This window comes from Lissotriton vulgaris, chromosome 3_1 (genome assembly GCF_964263255.1).
Source record: "Lissotriton vulgaris chromosome 3_1, aLisVul1.2, whole genome shotgun sequence".
Lineage (NCBI taxonomy): Eukaryota > Metazoa > Chordata > Amphibia > Caudata > Salamandridae > Lissotriton > Lissotriton vulgaris.
This window is the reverse complement of record NC_141689.1, coordinates 189,652,364-189,671,004: the sequence shown is the minus strand read 5'-3', so window position 1 is coordinate 189,671,004 and position 18,641 is coordinate 189,652,364. Positions and strand designations below refer to the sequence as shown.

At 46.0% G+C, this 18,641-nt stretch overlaps 1 protein-coding gene across 1 annotated transcript in view; it reads left to right on the top strand.

The window, feature by feature from the left end:
• UBAP1 (ubiquitin associated protein 1) overlaps window positions 1-18,641 on the top strand; it is a 185,183-nt gene that overhangs the window by 122,093 nt on the left and 44,449 nt on the right. The window contains exon 5 of the mRNA XM_086960297.1: window positions 10,519-10,719. Within this exon, the coding sequence (XP_086816423.1) occupies window positions 10,519-10,719 (201 nt within the window). The remainder of the gene's footprint in view (window positions 1-10,518; window positions 10,720-18,641) is intronic.

The following is an 18,641-nucleotide window of genomic DNA, read 5'->3' as shown; positions in this document are numbered from 1 at the left end:
ATTTGATTCCTCTTACATAAGCTTTCATACTCTAACTGGGCTATGTGTATTTCAGTTTTTGTTCTTTAGAAAGTGTTGCAAATGCCAAAATCTGTTCTATAAATTAAATCATTGAGAATTTGAGATTCTAATTACAGCACTCCAAATGGTCACAAATTGTTCAGTCTGGGCTTAAATATGGAGCCCTCAGCACAGAAGCTCTATCTGTCATAGAGAATAGAATCAAGAAAACTGAAAATAATCCAATAGATAACCAGGATCCAAATAGTCCAGGATGAATTCAAGTAGAGTCCACTTTAGGTTTCTTCAATATCTTTCTTTATTAATATTCAAATTTCATAAAATAGATTCTCCCAGCATATACAGCACCAACACGTGTTCTAGGTCCACTCTCTCCCCGCAGCTCTGCTGTGCAGTCTCTTGCCTCCAGACCCCGAACTCCTCCATGGGAGGTTAGAGGCTCTGCCTGCTCCTGCGCCTGCTGCCCGCTCCAACTGAGACCAGACTCCCTGCAACCACCTTAACCTTTCTCAGCCGTGTTTTTTTCTTAGTTTTTCCCGGTTGTGCCACTGTTATTTTGTCCATCTGTGTCTTGCTCTAATTCCACCACTGTTTTTATTTTCTCTTGCCAGCCTGTTCCTGTCCCCGCTGCTGCCCCTGCGGCCCCCCCACTGGAATTCCCCCACTCCCGTCTCACAGCCTCTCCTCCCTCCCACCTCCCCAACTTAATGGCGGCCGCTGCGAGGTCGTGCAGCAGATTTGCACTGCGGGCACGCCTAAGGCAAGCCCGTCTGCGCCCGACCGCAGCCAGCGTCCAGAACCCTGGACCTCACAATACCCTTCGCTAAGACAACCACCCTCCTCGCACTTAACCCTGGAGGACTTCGAGAATGCAAATAGGCCTCGCCGAACATGCCACACGACCAGTTCTCCTGCCTCCACTGTCACTAGACCCTCAACGCCACCCCAGCATCCAACACCGCCAACGCCAGCACCGGCAACACCCTAAAACGCATCCTCCTCAATGTACTCTCTGCACACAAACACGCCATGGAAATCTGGAACCTCCTTGACTTTGTCTCGCCAAACATAGCCTTCTTCACAGAGACCTGGACCAACACATCCTCCGCCCCAAACTTCAGCACCACCATCCCAGATGGATACAAGATCCAGAGAAAAGACCATCCCAACAACCCAGGAGGGGACCTAATCATCGCCCAAAAGAGCACCTCCGCCTCACCGCCTCCAGCAAAACCTACCCCTTTGCCCAACACCTGCCTTCAGATCCAAACCACCCCCAAAGCCATACTCTGAGGAACCCTGGCCCACAGACTCCCCCGAACACCTTTCGCCAGCACCATCACTGACCTCATCGCACCCCACGCCCATTGCCTCAACAAACTACATACTCATTGTAGACTTGAACTTCCACCCCGACAACCCGACAAGACCGAGGGTCGGAGGTCTGACTGCATTGATTTAAAGCAATCTAAATTTCCAATTCCAGTACTTATTTATAGAAAAATGTACATAATGTAAAACTGAATTATCAGATATACGGGCATTCAAGCTATGGCATGCTAACACAGGGTCGAAGGCCTTTTCTTATTGGATGAAGGAACTCAGCTGTACTATAGATGAGTGCACCCACTGACTAAACATTTTGTTCACCTTTCTTATTTTAAGCCTTGCCCTACAATCAATTACGATCTATTTGTGGTAAAACTTTGCACCTGAATTACATCCTGGTGCAAAAAGTGGTGATTGATACGTGCAGTTATTGTTTCTTTATACATTATTACATTTTCTACAAATGCTCTTGTTCCCCAATTCCGAGGTAGTGGTGACAAGGGTAAAGCCATAGCAAGGGGAATTGTAAATTGCTCTTCCCTCAAAATTTGGGATAATGCACAAGCTCAGCACCCGCACAGTAAAGATCAACTCCCCATCAGCACAGCACCACCACCTGATCAGTGCACCACCACCACTGCAGCACCATCTTGGCTTCAGTGCTGCATCACCTCAGCACTGCACCAACTCAACATCACTCAGCACCACCTGAGCACTAGCTCCGCTCCATCTAAGCACCACTACCACCACAGCATCACTCAGCCACTCAGCACTACCACAGCATCACTCAGCTTCACCACAGCTCCAACTCTGCATCACTCAGCACCACCTCTGCACCAGCTCAGCACCAGCGCACCACCACCTCAACATGACTCCGCACCAGCTCAGTATCACTCAGCATCACGTAAGCACCACCACCAGCACAGCACCATCTCATCAACACCTCCTCATCCGTGTACCACCACCAGTGTAGCATGAGTGCAGCACCCCCTCAGCACTATCTCGGCATCAGCACAGCACCACCACCTGATCAGTGCACCATCACAGCAGCACAATCTTGGCTTCAGTGCAGCATCACCTCAACATCACTCAGCACCAGCTCAGCTCAATCTAAGCACCACTACCACCACTGCATCACTCAGTGCCACCACGGCAACACTTAGCATCACCACAGCACCATCTCTGCATCAGCACAGCAACACCTCCACATCAGTGTACCATCTCCGCACCAGCAGAGCACCACCTCAGCCCCAGTGCAACACCACTTTAGCATCAGCACAGCACAACCTCAGCACAGCACCATCTCTGCATCATTCAGCACCATCTAAGCACCAGTGCAGCACAACTACTACGGCATCACTCAGCACCACATCAGCACAGCACTCTCTCTGCGTCATTCAACACCACCACAGCATCACCTGAGCACCTCTGCAACAGGACACCACCTCTCAGCATCACCGGAGCATCCGGTCTGCACCAGCACACCACTAACTCAGCATCACTAAGCACCACCTCACTTTGCTTCCAGAATCTGGCATCTGTTGATTCTCCCCTAGTTTCCCACTGCTCCTCGTGTTGTAATTCAGGTACTATTTCTCAACCTCTGCTATCCCGTTCTTTATGCCCTCTGCCACAACAACAAAAAAACTATAACAAACTAGCATTAGCACAGACAGAAAGAAAATGCCCACTTTGCAAGGACAAAAAACAAGTAGACATGTTTTAATGTTCTTTTTTTAATGGGTCCTTCAGTTGTACATTATGTCTTCTTGTACAAAAATGCTTAACACTTCTTTATCATAACTTTTCAACATGCTTCACAGTAGCCGCAATGCTCTACAGCAGTGGTTCCCAAACGTTTGACTCCTGAGGACCCCATTGAGTCGCCACTGGAAGCCAGGGACCCCCAACCAATTTGTATGATTTAAATTTCAAACATTAAAACAGTAATTCGAAAAAAAATAAACACATGTGCACACAAAAAACCTGTGGCGATAGGGGCTTTGCCTTATTTAACGTGGCTTAAAACTGCTTTGTAAATAAGGGTCCCTTTCACGCTATGCTTAGCGTGAAAGGGGTGGGGAGTGGGTGTTGCGGTGGGCGTTCCACCGCATCACCCATTGATTTTGACGCTGCCCCTATGTTCAAGGACAGCGTAAATAGTAGGTAGCGCCAAAATTTAAAGACCAGGGAAAACCAGGTCTTAACTTTGCTAAACAAGGAGAAATGCTTTATTTTTCCTCCTTCTTGCTTTTTCCATGTGTACTGCTTTGTGCAGCACACATGGAAAAATCAAAACGCGTAGGATTGTTTGTTCGGGAAGTTGACCTTCCTGCACATAAACAATCTTTTTAAAAAAATTAATTTTTGAACTTTCATGTGTGCTGCATTAAGCAGCAAGCATAAAAGTGACAAAACTGCATTTCAAGAATGTTTTTGCAGGAAGGGGGACCTTCTTGTACATAATCAGTCCTCCCTTGCACGCAGACACCATTGCACTATTGTGCAAGGGTGCCTGTGCTGCTACTACACTGCTAAGAGTAGCGTCAGCACAGGAGGAAACGCAGGGCTGTAACATATTCTTGTAAATATGGTGCAGTCCTGTGTTTCTGAAGTGGGGGAGCGTGTCGTTAAGCCAAGGAGGCTAACACAATCCGCCACTTCTGTTGTAGATATCCCCGTTAGTATTTTATATTGAAGGAATTTGCAAAAAACAAATAATTTTAAAGGGAAGGTTGGTGCTCCATCTCTGTGACTAACTTTTAAATGGTTGGTTTTATTTGCAGTACGAGGCTCCTGCCAGGGCCAGACTGGAAACCCAAAGCAGGCCTGGCAAATGTTTTCAGACCAGTCCCCATACGGTGCACAACAAGTGCAGTGAGTGAACCTGACTACTACAAAGGGGGCTTTGGGAGGCTCTCCCCCCTAAGAAATTTAGGAAACAATGGTGCAGACTAAAAAACATTTATCATTATATATTGAATTGTATTCACTTTTAACGAATAGTAAATGAAGTCCTTACTATGCACCAGGATACGTACCATTGTAGGATGTCAGAGCACTTTACATCACACACATATAGAGACGGAAGCGCCTATGCCAAATGCTGGTTCACAATAAAGGGAGCCGAGCCAGGCACATTGAGAACTCATACTTGTGGAAGGAAATCACAAGGAAAAATGACCGCCCAGCCATGAGTTACCTCCAATCACAATTAAGCTGCTTGCTCTATAGGATATATGGGAAACTAGTACATCTCTAAAATGTTTCAAGGCCCTGGTAAATAAATCAGTAAAGATTGTATCCCGCACAGAGGACAAAGCTGCTGTTGGACCTGGCCTTGTGGCGTGGTCTCTCTCTCTCCCGAGAAGCGGCACCCCGATCGCACCCAGTACAGCAGAAATACCCCGAGAGTCCTGTCCTCTGCCCACCCCGCTTCCCGCAGGACCCTTCTAAGAGGACGACCGCCCCTGGACCCCTACAGCCCTCTTCCGGATACCCTGCGCCCACCCCCGCATCAACCCAGAAGGGCCAGTCGCCATTCCCGGTCCCTCCGATCCCTGACTCCATGGCCGCTGCGTGAACCCAGCCCCGGCCCCAGCGCAACCCAGACACCGGGGCACCACAACCTGACCAGGGGGCAGAAGGATTCATTTGGCTAACAGAGGGTGGAGCAGTTTCAATCGCACCTCTGTCCTCGCCCTGACTGGTTTCAATCACCCCTCCAGCCTCCCTGGGAGTTGGCTCCAACCCCCCGCTGGGTGTCTGGGTGGCCCCCAAACCCCAGCCCGGGCACCAGACCACTGGCCGTGAGGGCTCGGACTTCAAAGGACACCCGGTCTATAACAAGGGCTACTCTGCACTAGACCGACTGTTGGATCCTGGACGAAGAGAACCCTGCTGACGTGATCGCGGCTCGACGAACATCGAAGAATAACGCTGCCTGAACTTTGGAATCTTGGCGAGCCCTGCTGACATTGTCTCGGCTCAAGCTTGGCAGAGACGAACATCTGCCTGAACCATCCGAGCCCTGCTGACGTGGTCGCGGCTCCCTTGAACCCTGAGAACACCTGAGCACTGCTGACATCGTCGCGGCTCGAGCTTGGCAGAGAAGAACATCTACCTGAATTATCCGAGCCCTGCTGACGTGGTTTTGCTCCCTTGAACCCTGAGAACACCTGAGCCCTACTGATTGGATCGCGGCTCTCAAAAGACCGAAAGACCACCTGGTCATTCCTGCTCAAGCCCTGTTGACTTGGTCGCGGCTCGGAGAATATTCTGGTCCGGCTGGACCCAAGACCTTACCGTATGCCCCGGCTCGAGGATTGAGAGCCGTGCGCCGGATACGCTTTGTATTGACCCTGAACATTAAGACTGTCCCGCTACCCATACCCTTACCGAGACTTTGATGAACCCTTGTTCTGATTGTAAATACGTGACCCTGCGGATCATAAAGATCCAAATACTTCTGCTAGATAAAAGAACTCTACTGAGTGGTTTCCCTTTGTTGAGTGGTGAGGTCTCAGCGTGTGCGATCCTAGATACGAGACTCTTCCCCTGAAGGGTCTCCCGCCAGTGCTCGGCAGTGTTCCTAGGAGAGGTGGGTCACGGGTGGTCGGAAACGTATTCTGTGCCCCCGGAGATCGCCCCTTCTAACAGCTGCCCTTAGCAGGAGGGCCCACAGCTGGCTTGTAATTCAGAGCTATGCGAGGGAAAAGCCTCAACCATATTTAGGAACAGGTTTCTCGAGAATCACAAAAGAAAGATTCTTGCTTATGAGGTTAGAAATTCTAACCGCAAGTGTCAACTTCCACCGTGGAAACGCACAGACACTTCAAACCATTGCAGATTATGCGGAGACATCAACGAAGATGTATTACATCTACTATGCATCTGCAATGACTTGGGAGCGGAACGAAGACAGCTATTAAAGTTCCGCCTGATTGCAAGCCAGGTACGATCGTGCAGGGAGACGGTAAAGGCTTGCTACGAAGGCAGCAACGTCCGGTTGGCCTGTAGCTTTGTCCGGTTTATGAGTGCAGCAAAAGCAAAGTTAAACTTGGAAGTTCTCTAACAAACTTGCCAACAGTTCAGGCCCACTGGCCTCTGAGGAATGTATAACAGTACTGTTCATAAGAGTCTCTTCTGGTAATTTGGTTTATCATCACGGTTCCCTCGCACTCTTGCGGCCACCTCGGGCTGGTGGCCAGCATAGCCACGTAAATTATATATATATAAACTTTTATTATTGTGTCATCCCAGGGTCAACAACATGGCCCAGGGAACAAGATGATTACATATATGGGAATGATTTGGCAAGGGGTGCAACGAACCAGGAGAGCAAATGATTTGATGAACTACAGACTGCTACCGTCAACAACAAACTTTGTCACCTGCTACAGTCCTAAACACTATCAAGGACTGGGATTACACAGGAGCCCCCAGTAATTAGCACTTCGACAAATGCTGTGTTTTGTGCCATCTTATTGTCCTTATTGTCTGCATCACACACCAGTTTTTATTCCCTTGCAATTTTATGGAATTACTGTAATTTTTTTAAAAAAGCACTTAACTAATTCTAGTATTCCTAGTATTACCAATGATGATTTGTTTTTTTAAATATGTTTTATTGGTTTGCAAAGGTTTTAATTAATCATGCAATAAAGTGAATTTGAATTATTAAAACTAACAATACATGCACATATAGAGACAATGAATCATACGTGTAAATCAGTGTAAACAAAATGTTACATAAGGCAAAGGGGACTACAAGGTGTAGGATTCACATGCCATTCACACATGTAGGCATTTTTAAAGAGTGCTTGGTGTGGAGAAGCACAAACTTGGGATTCAGAACATAACTCATTGGTTAGCATTGACTTTAACAATTAAACTGAATTTCCACCCAAATAAACCTTTTTAGCAGCATCCAGATAATGAAAGAGTGGAAAAACACATAAGATACTAACTTGTACCATGCAGTTTGCAAGCAGCTCTTTGAGGAAAGTTTACAGGTCACTGTGCTAAATTACAGTTGTCACTTACTGCACAGTAACAAAAGAATCTCTGTGACAAAAGCAGTAACCCACTCACCTATGCACATGAACTACTTTTTTAAATGCATGGTACACGTTCTTTGCAGTAGGCATATTAACCCTCCGTGCAACATTAGATAACTCAAAACTGTCACTGGACAAAACTCATCTCTCTCCAGCAGGTACATTAATCACTGGTATTATCTTGACACGTTTATTGGTGCTTGAAAACCGCTAATTATAGAAGGAACTTTGCAGTGCTTTCAAAACTGCTGCCTGCAGACCCCCTGGCAATGTGTCACGGTGGGTCCGTGGACCACTGTTTGGGAAACTCTGCTCTACAGCACAGTTTAAAGACTGTGGCAAAGCCAATAGCTCTGGCTAAACACTTATAAGCTCCCAAAGGCGAGACCTGTTTGCTATGCCAATGCTTGTTTGTCTTTAATTCCTTCACGTGTCATGCAATTGAATTTGCTGTGTTTCTTTATATGAATGTGAAAAACACTCCGATTCAAATAAGTAACCAGCCATATGTAGGTCCTATACCGACAAAACTGTTTGACCATACCGATGAAACTGTTTAGTAAAAAGTGGTGCAATGATGTTCTTAATAATGACCTCTGCCCTGCCTGAATGCTAGGCCTGAATCCATTGTGCATTTGTTATTCTTTTGTCCAAATTACAGAATTTTAAGGAAAAAATGGATACCACTTTGTAAACTAGTCAGTCCGAGCCACTCCCTTGAGGTGTTAAGAATTCTGAGGACAGATACACGCAGAGTTGTGGTCTGTGGCCTGTCTAGATATTGGCATGCACTGTGGATCAATCGCACTAAATGCACTTTATGACGTACCATTTTTTTTAATTAAGTGATCTTAAATCTAGTCTCATGCAGACTTCTTTCGATCTGTCTAGAAATTGTTATGCCCTGTGGTTTAAGCGCACTAAATGCACTTTACGATGTACCTAGTTTTTAGATCAATCTGATTTTTATATTTATTTATATGGAAATTATTTTATGTAAGCTCACTTTATTGGCTCCTTTTAGTTATGTGCTGTGTACTTTTATGATCCTTTGCGATGGAAATAAAGTTGATTGATGAGAAGTCCTATACTATCATAACAATATTTTCATAAAGATAATGCATACATTATTTCACTGCGGTGTCCAGTCTGGATTACGTTTATATACCACATCCAAAATGAACTAACCTGTACAGTTTTATTGACCCCAAGAGGGAATCGTTTGTAGATTTTTCGAACTGTATATGTGAAAGTTTACAGCTTTACCCAAACCTAGAAGACTGGGTAACTGGAGCCATTATTAATTGTTCTTAATTGCATCTTGATCATATTCTGATAATAGATCTAAAAAGATGCACTTTGACACATTATAATGGTAAAGATGAAGCCCGACTCATATAATCAAAAAGCCTTTAACTCTTCGGGACTAAAAAACTATCCCCAGTGCTTAGTGGCACTTATTATTCTCTTCAAATATGGATCCTTTTTCTGTGTGATTTTTGCATTTACTTTATATTGTAGATTAAACGAATGGACGGGTGAAGGTGCAGTGCTCAGCGGGCAGTAGTGATGGCATGCTAGAGCTCGGTTTGATATTTCCAGTAGAATTACATTATAAATGCTTGGTGATTTTGAGTGATACCATGTTTAAATCCTTTAGAAAGACCTCTTATTGTAGCAAGCATTAAACAATATATTTATACATATATTTGTATGAAAGATGCAAGCATGTGAGTGATGAGGCATAAGTCCTTAGACAGCAATGTACTCGCCAGTCTACAATTTGAATACACTTTTGAATAACATGCATTAATTCTCATGTTTTATCTACCAATATGGAGAAGAAATGTAGTGCATAAAATTGAATATAAAGTTCTCCAAGTGTGCTCGAACTAAATCAAAGTGCAGCCATACTTCTACACCATTAGATCCTGACGTTTGTAGTTTGAAGTGTTAAAGAACATTTGGAAAAGATCAGCATTGAAGTATTGCTCCTAAAGACATGAGGTTAAGACTTATGAAAAACATATAGACATTATCAAAAAGAATGAGTACCACATGGTATTATGTGACTCCGTACAGAATATGGCACCGTGGCGTGTAGAATAATTATTGTGTTAACTTGTCACTCCAGACAGTGCAACTATTGAAAGCCTCCTTGAAACCTTAAATGTATAAATCAGACATACTGCAAATGTAACTTGATATGCAACAAATGCCAGTAAAGTGTTTAAAAAAAAGACTGGTAAATACCTTCGCAAACAATTGAGTGCCCAACTGAATCTGGATATTTTCGAAAATATGGATATGTTGAGGGCCAGGCTAGAGGTCCTCATGCCATTTTAAGTTTTTCATTTAACGTTTGGCACTGAAAAGTGTGTGATATGTTGTGTGCACAGTCATAAAGTTTGTGAACACGAAGCCCCTAGCAGCACTTGTTAGATTCTTTCATATATAGGTAAAGGTAACAATACTTCTTGCTTATCACATGTCGTGTGCTCCGTGAAATATTCAGCAGGTGCTCTGTAGCATGAAATATGGATAGTGTTGGAATTTGGCATCGAGTGTTTGAAGAAGTTTTGTTCAGTTTTAACACTGCATCTGTGGTTGTGAACATAACCTTCACAGAAGAAACTTCCACATCAGCTACCTTAGACTAGCTGACTGCTGTCCTAAACTGCTACTGTAATGTCTGCGTTGATCAAACCGTTCTGGTTTAGAAACATGGAACTAAATATTAGCTTAATACATTCATCTGTATTGGGAAGATATTTATTGTATACATTCCGTACAATGTTAGATGTAACTGCCATTTTAGCTGGCGTTTCAAGATAAAAGCACCGGTATAGATATTTCGAGTTACTGATGGCTAGCCATTATCGCTGATTGTGTGGGACACATTGATCTAGGGATCGTCTGTAAATATATTTTATGGAAAACTTCACTGTTTTGCTTATTGAAACTTGCACTACATTCCCTTGAAATCGTATTGCGATACCTTGCGTTCTAAATCTATTAAGACAGTTGTGTTTTCGCCTCCCATGCTTGCTGCTGGGAGTGATAATGGTCCTAATATCTTCCAAGCTTATGCTTTGTCTTCTTTCCACAGACTACTGCCACACATGTCACCGTGTCCCAAGTGCCCAATAACACCAGCTGTATAAGGTTACCCAGCGGGCTACCTTATTCCGATTTACTGCATGCCCTCTCTGGTACGGAGAGGCAGTGTGTGGAGACGATTGTCAGCATGGGATATGCCTATGAACATGTCCTGAGAGCCATGCAGAAGCAAGGGCAGAATGTAGAGCAGGTAAGTACATATGTACCAGTGTAAGAAGTTTAGATATCTTAATACAACACTCAAATGGCACTGTGTGCATTGTATAGTAATAGCAATGTGTACTACATAGTAATAAAAGATAATGGTGGAATAAAGATTCATTGCTCATCAGCCTAGGGTTAGTGCCAAGCAGCATCTCTTAGAAAAAGAAAGGCCCTGGGAAATGGAGTCCCCACGGCCCTAAAGATTCGGGGAGGATGGCGGAGCACCCCGCCACATCTTAAAAAATGAAGGTCTCGGGGATGGGGGGTCTCCTGGGCCTTTCTTTTTCTAAGGGGAGGAAGGGGCCGTGGCATGCCTTTCCGAGCAAGTAGTGGCCCCAGGGACACCACCCCCGGACCAAAACATGCTTCCAAAGGGGAACGAGCGACATGCAGCCCGCCTCCAAACGCCAATAGTGGCTTTGGGCTCCATCCCCTGGCCTAAAACCTACTTCCACAGGGGACGGAGGGATGTGCAGCCCCCTCCCAGAACCCGTAGTGGCCCGGGTACAGCATCCATAGTACCTTTATTTGGGAGCCCATCATTGGCACCCACAGCACACTCTAGTGAGGGCAAAGGGAGGGAAGCTCCAGGGCCCGCTGGTTCCCTGCATGCACCCTTCCTGGGTGCTGTGTGAGCCGTCATGGTTCCCACGTGGTTTTTTTTTAGGTCTCGTGGCGTTAACCGCGCGAAACCGGGGTCTCGCCAGAGACCTATTGTCACTGGCTCAGCTTCCCAGGAGACAAGAGCTGGCCATGCGCATCTTGAAAAATCGGATCGGCGCGGGCGAGAACGCGCACGCTGTGGCCATCTCCTGTCTCCTGGGAAGCGCAAACACACACAGCCACACCTCCCCCTGCACGCATGCGCACACACAGACACACACACGAGCGCACATGCACGCACACATACAGAGACTTCCCCCCCGCCGAACACACACACACACACGCGCACACACAAGCGCACACACACACACGCAAGCGCACATTTTTACTGTCAGCAGCTCAAAGGGTACACCACATCTCCTCCTCCCCACTCGTGCCCACGATAGCATCGTATCCCTGTTCACACTGGTCACCTGGGGCTCTGCTTCCCTTCCCCGCTCTTCTGACCGCTTCCACCATCCCTCATCCTTCCTATCCAGTACAGCAGACGGTAAAACCCCCTGTCTTCTGACCCCTTCTGCCATCCCTCATCCTTCCCATCCAGTACAGCAACCTAACAGTAAACAGGGTCTATCTTACTTGAGGTGAAGCAGACGCAACTAAAGCCTTCTCTTAGACTTGTTCTCAAAGATGGGCGGCACCTACTGACTGTAAGAGGTTGGCTCAGGCAGAGGCACATGCGGCCTCCACAACCAATCAACACTTTTGGAATTCTTTATAGCGCGCTAGGATTGGCTGGGGTGCCTCCCAATACTCCAATCGTAGATCAACTAACACGTTACCAGGACTTTCCACTCGTAGATGACGCCCAGTATATGTTCAGCCGTAGTATTGGTTATTATGCGACACGGAAGTGTTAAAAATTATGGACCAATAACGTCCGTTTGAAGATTAGCTACGGACGCCGGACATGAAGCTGAACTTGCGGAGGGATCCTGTAAGTATTTGACAGGTGGCCACTGGAGGCTCAAGACATGGTGGTTAATGTCACCAGGTGTGTGTCGCGGTGTGAGGACAGGTATGTTGATGTCAGAGATACAGGTTAGGGGAGTTGGGTCAGGTGGTTTAATGGTGCAGTGCTTGTTGTGTAGTTTTTTTTTTTTTTTTTGAAAATGTTTGTCATTTCAGGGTCACCATTACATTTATTTCCCATTCATCTCCTTTTAGTTACATAGTATTGCACGGTGCCATCAACCTCTTCTACAACAACATTCCACTTTTTCATTTACTATGTTACTGTTGTTCCCCCCGTGACATCGAGTATTACTTCATATTTACATTTGTTTCAATTTTTCTTCAACTAAACTCCACCCCCCCCTCCCTACCCCCCCAGCACTCACATGTGATATAGGGTGTTTCGCTTGCGACATGTGATATAGGGTGTTTCGCTTGCGATGCTTGTTGTGTAGTTAACATTGATCGGGGAATGAAGGAAGGGGCAGTGAGTGGGTGGCAGCTGGGGGTAAATCTCTTATGGTTTGTAGTCGAAAAGTAGGTTGTAGATGACCAGAGACCAGTGGAAACTGATGACGGTAGGTGGCTTGGCCATCTGCATCGTACTAACGCAATTATTTGTCCGCATAAATTTCATTTGATAAAATACATTACATTAAAGGGAATTATTTTCTGAAGCATTTATCAGTAAGGAACTTGAAGTTCTGGTTAAAAACGTATTCTACTTTTTTTTCTGTTATTCTGAATTATTCAACACCTTTCCTCGTTTAGAAATTTCCTCCATCGAACCTCGTTCTAATATTTTAACTCATTTTAACAACTGCATTTTGAAATTCCATGTCTTTTACGGTGGGGACGATTTCTCGATTGAGACCTCCGAATTCTACACTGTAGTTCATTGATCCATCAAATTTGCCAACCGTGAGCCCGTGCCTGAGGTGCATCATCAGAGCTGTGTGAATAATAACTGCGTCAGCCCCGTGCGTGAGGTGCATCATCATAGCTGTGTGAATAAAAACAGCTGTGAGCCCGTGCCTGAGGTACATCATCAGAGCTGTGTGAACAATAACTGCGTCAGCCCCGTGCATGAGGTGCATCATCAGAGCTGTGTGAATAATAACAGCTGTGAGCCCGTACCTGAGGTGCATTGTTAGACCTAGGAAACCTAGACTACATAGGGTAGCCTGGCACAGAACAGGAAAGCTAAACTCCAAGGCTTTTGTGTAGTGCTTATCAAACCCACTCACAGTAACCGAGCGCTCCACCACCAAAAATAAGGACACCACACCAATCTAGAAAAATACGGTTCACTTTATATAAATCTTTTTGGTAAGTGTCTTCTTTTAGCAGTGTTAAAATCCAGTACAGAAAATATCTTTTCATTCAATTACTGGCATCCATCAGGCTTTACATGGCATTAATTGACATACCTCTCCCCACAAGATGAAGATCCCTCAACAATAATTCTAGCACCTTTACTGGTCAGCAATGGTAACACAGATTAATTGAGATACCCATCAAGAGCAATGCTTCCTTATAAGAAAGCCAGTATATACATTACCCTTGGAGACTCATTGACAACAATAGCTGGTTGATACAGATGCTCATCCCACAGACACCCCAGTGGTCTACTCGTAAATTTGCCTCAAGCAACTGTACATCTAAAAGGAAACAAGCGGGTTATTCCTTCATCTCATTCTGCCATATAGCTTGCTCTATGCCCAAATGGAATGGCCTGATTATCACCAGCACCTTTCTAAGCTCTGTACGTTCTGCACATCAATATTCCTTTATTACCGTCTACCCTTATTCCTGAGACAACCTTATTGCCCCGTACTTCAGTAGCTGCCGGCTGTATCTATTTCCCGATTCCTCCCTCCCTCACTAACTGCTCTTGCTCAGGTAAGGAAGTCAATGGTTGGTACTAGTCCGGTACTTATGGAACACTGTTTGTGGTAGTAGTCTGATTTGTGACGCCTCGGGCTCATGTACTGCTGCCTATACTTCGACCTTTACCACCAATTCAGGACTGGACACGAACGTCTCCACCGGCGTTCTCCCCCCCCCCCCCCCCCCCCCCCCGGGGTACTTTACCCGCTTACTTTTGTACGAAGACTCTGTCCCTCAATTTCAGTCAGCCCCCGTACGATGTCCTCCGACAGAGGAAGATTCCGCTGCTGGCTGGCTTGACTTGCCTGACTGAACGAGGCTGAGGAAAGTTGTTCTGCACTCCGGCGGCATAGAGGGGCGTCCGTCAGGACTTCTGGAATTCTCCTCTCGCTGGCTCCACCCGCGAAGTCTCCGCCTTCTCCCCGCCTCCTCGGATGTCACCGCAGCTTGCCTTGGGAAAGCGCTCTACTTCCGATGTCCTCACCCCGTGCATGCTGACTTCCGCGCTGCCCACACAGCAGGAGGGATCCTCGTCAGGGGTGCTCCCGCACAACAGGAGAACACAGCTGACACGGTGAGTCTTCCGCACAGGGAGTGCTGCTTCCGCTTACCGGGCCAGCTTCTCACTTCCTCCCCACAGGGTGCCTGCAGTCATTAGTCCTTACAGCACTGCCGTTCACGATGTTACAAGCGGTATTGGGGTAGAGTCGGAAATTACCGCTGTATTTGATGTCCTTTAGGAATTAGTCGACCTTACTTCTGGACTCTTGGGCAATTTTCCCTCCGCTCTCCAGTAATAGTGTCAGGTCGTTTCAGCAGGAATGTTGATGGACACAAGGGGTTTATGGAGCTAGTGGTACTACCACCACGGCCGGGTTAGGTCAACAGGTGAAGGGTTGCGTCATACAGAAGAGCAGCCGGCCCTCGGGTCGATCTGGCCCTCAACAGTGCACCTTCCTCCCCACGTTATCGCCTTACTACGCACCAGGTCCAACCCCGAAGCTCTCTGGTCACTTCAATCACTCCAAAATGGCCGCCTGGTTACTGGCCTTTTATAGCCTAGGCTCTGGCTCCTGGAAGGTGCTGGTAGGTTCCAGAACTTTCCTAATGCAGTCCAATGGGCCAGCCTCACTGAGGTAACCGTTTTGACAGTTGCTGGCCACCATTTTAGGTCTCTGTTTTCCTCAGCTCTCATGAGGGTGACTAGGCCTTAAAAGAAAGAAAAGGTGACAACGTCCAGGAACACCTAGCCCCATGACAACTCTAAAAATCCTGGTGGACACAAAGGAAAATAAAACATATGGAGGCCAAAGGAGACAAAAATAAATGATTCTGGGATAGGGACACCAAGACGCAGACAGGTCTAACACGCATCATCAGAGCTGTGTGAATAATAACGGCTGTGAGCCTGTGCCTGAAGTGCATCATCAGAGCTGTGTGAATAATAACAGCTGTGAGCCCCGTGCCTGAGATGCATCATCAGAGCTGTGTGAATAATAACTGCTGGCAGTCCCGTGCTGAGGTGCCTCATCAGAGCTGTGTGAATAATAACTGCGTCAGCCCAGTGCTGAGGTGCATCATCAGAGCTGTGTGAATAATAACAGCTGTGAGCCAGTGTCCGAGGTGCATCATCAGAGCTGTGTGAATACTAACTCATCAGCCCCTTGCCTGAGGTGCATCACCAGAGCTGTGTGAATAATAACTGCAACATTTCATACATATATATTCAACTTTTAGACAACAGACAAGGAATAAAGGAGTATAGGTGATTAGTTTACAAAAAAATGTACATTTTATTACAATATCTTTAAAAACAAAATAGCATCAGTAAAATCACAAATTATACACATCACATCATTACAGACTGTGGGAAAGAAATCAAGGAAAATAATTCCAATTAAAAAGAGATGACAAACGCTAGTTGAAAAGGATTTGATCAGACTCCAATTCGTAAATCTATCGCAATAGGGTAGTTGTTTCCAATGACTTAGAGTATCAAGACTCAAATTAGCATAGACACGTTTCGGTTTTGGCACTTATTATTTTCTGCCAACACCTTTTTCAGGATTAAAAATAGTTTCCCACAAATATACAATGTCTCTCATCAGGGGTCAAAGGCAGACCTCAAGAACCTTCCAAGCTGTATCAACAATTTTCTTGGATGGTCAGCTATATGTACCAGCAGACTGCGGGCGGTCTAGCTGCAATGAAATAGCCCCGGTACTGCCGGTTATAAGAAATATTCACTACCGACAACTATATAGCATATTTTTATGCAAGTCTATGATAGATTATCAGAGAGCCGTGGAATATGCATGGCCGTTGACCCACAATATATGGACCCATCCCATCGAACTAAACTATATGGGACCATATATGTTGTAAATTTTGGTACATATAGCTGACCATCCAAGAGCGTTTGTCATCTCTTTTTAATTGGAATTATTTTCCTTGATTTCTTTCCCACAGTCTGTAATGATTTGATGTGTATAATTTGTGATTTTACTGAGGCTATATTGTTTTTCAAGATATTGTAATAAAATGTACATTTTTTTGTAAACTAATCACCTATACTCCTTTATTCCTTGTCTGTTGTCTAAAAGTTGAATATATATGTATGAAATGTTGCGGGGAATAGCTGTTGCTATGTTATAAGTTTACCCAAAGGGGAAACGTGTTTGACATTGTCTTTTCGGAATCCTACCCCTTTGGATTTTGGGTCCCTCTCTTTTATTAGAGATGAATAATAACTGCGACAGCCCCATGCGTGAGGTGCATCATCAGAGCTGTGTGAATAATAACAGCTGTGAGCAACAGCATACTCTTGCACACACTCTCACTGCTCACCAATTCAAAGTTGCTAAAAATGTTATGCAACGCATTGTCATACACAATGCCAATAACTCAAACTTTAATGCTGCGAGACCTATTGCATTGTAAATGCTGGTCTTGCTCCTGCCGATTGGGAAAATCTGAGTTTCTAGGCTTGAAAGAGCGCGGACAGAGAAACAAGTCTGCTCTCAACCGACTAAATTACTTTGAAAACTCCCGCAAAGTGGGTGCAACAAGTTTGAGCTTGGGCAGGGAAACTGTTCCGGAAACGAGCTCCCCTGGAAATCATAGTGTTCTGGCCTCGGGGATGGGGTCCCTGGGGTCTTTAGCGGCCCTTTATGGGGGTGGAGAGGCTAGATGTCCCCCTTCCCCTTTCAATGGGGCGGGTTGGGTCTCCGTGGTCATCTGTGGCTCTGAGAGGAGGCTGTGTACCCCCTCTCCTATAACTATATACGTCGGCTCTGGGGATGGGGTCCTCGTGGTCATGATTGGCTCATGGAGTGGGCTGTGTGCACCTTCTTCTCTTATATTTTGATCCGGGGATAGGGCCTGCCCCTGAAGTCGTACGGATTTTTATCAAAAGGCACCAAATTTATTAGCAAACCAAAAAAGGCATTTTCTATGGAAACACAGACCTAACTTGTACTACTCTGTGGCAACTGCCACTGGGAGAGAGATATATCTAAAAATCAAGATGTGGGTGTTGTGGGTGGGCACCAGGGCTCCCAAAAAATAAATACAGAAAAAGGAATAAAAATTGAGCACCAAGTGCTGCTCATTCATTATTCAGTAATCTAAGCAAGGAGCGCCTCTTAATGCTCAGCAAGGGCTTTTTACATATATATTTTTTTAGCCTGGTGGTGCCATTAAAAGGGGCAGGGGCACCACCAAGCATTTCAATCAATCAATCACAGAATTTGTAGAGCGCGCTACTTATCTGCGAGGGTCTAAAGGTGCTAGAAGGAGATGAGGGGGTGGGGGCACTACTGGTCAAACAGCCAGGTCTTGAGTAGCCTCCTGAAAGTCATTAGATCTTGGGTCTGTCGTAGGCTGAGAGGAAGGGTGTTCCAGGTCTTGCCGGCGAGGTGGGAGAAGGATCTACCGCCTGTGGTTGTTCTTGGATGCGCGGAATGGTGGCGAGGGAGAGGTTGGCGGAGCGGAGCTGGCGGTTGGGGTTGTAGAAGGAGTAGTCTATTGAGGTAGGCTGTGCCCGTCTTGTGGAGTGCCTTGTGTGTGTGGATGAGGAGTTCGAAGGAGATTTCTCCTGTCGACTGGGAGCCAGTGTAGGTTTCTGAGGTGGGGAGTGATGTGGCTGTGGCGTGGTACGTCTAGGATGAGGCTTGCAGAGGCGATTTGAATGCGTTGTAGTCGTTTGATGACCTTGGCCGGGGCTCCTGCTAAGAGGGCGTTTCCATAGTCCAGTCTGCTGCTGACGAACTGGCTGCATGGGACATACAGAACACAGAGCTCATGCGCGGCCTCAGGCCTGACACAAAGGTGTACTTTGCTGAAAATGTAGGGTCGTTGCAATCAGGTGGGTAGTGTGGGAGGCATATAAAACAGTGCTCC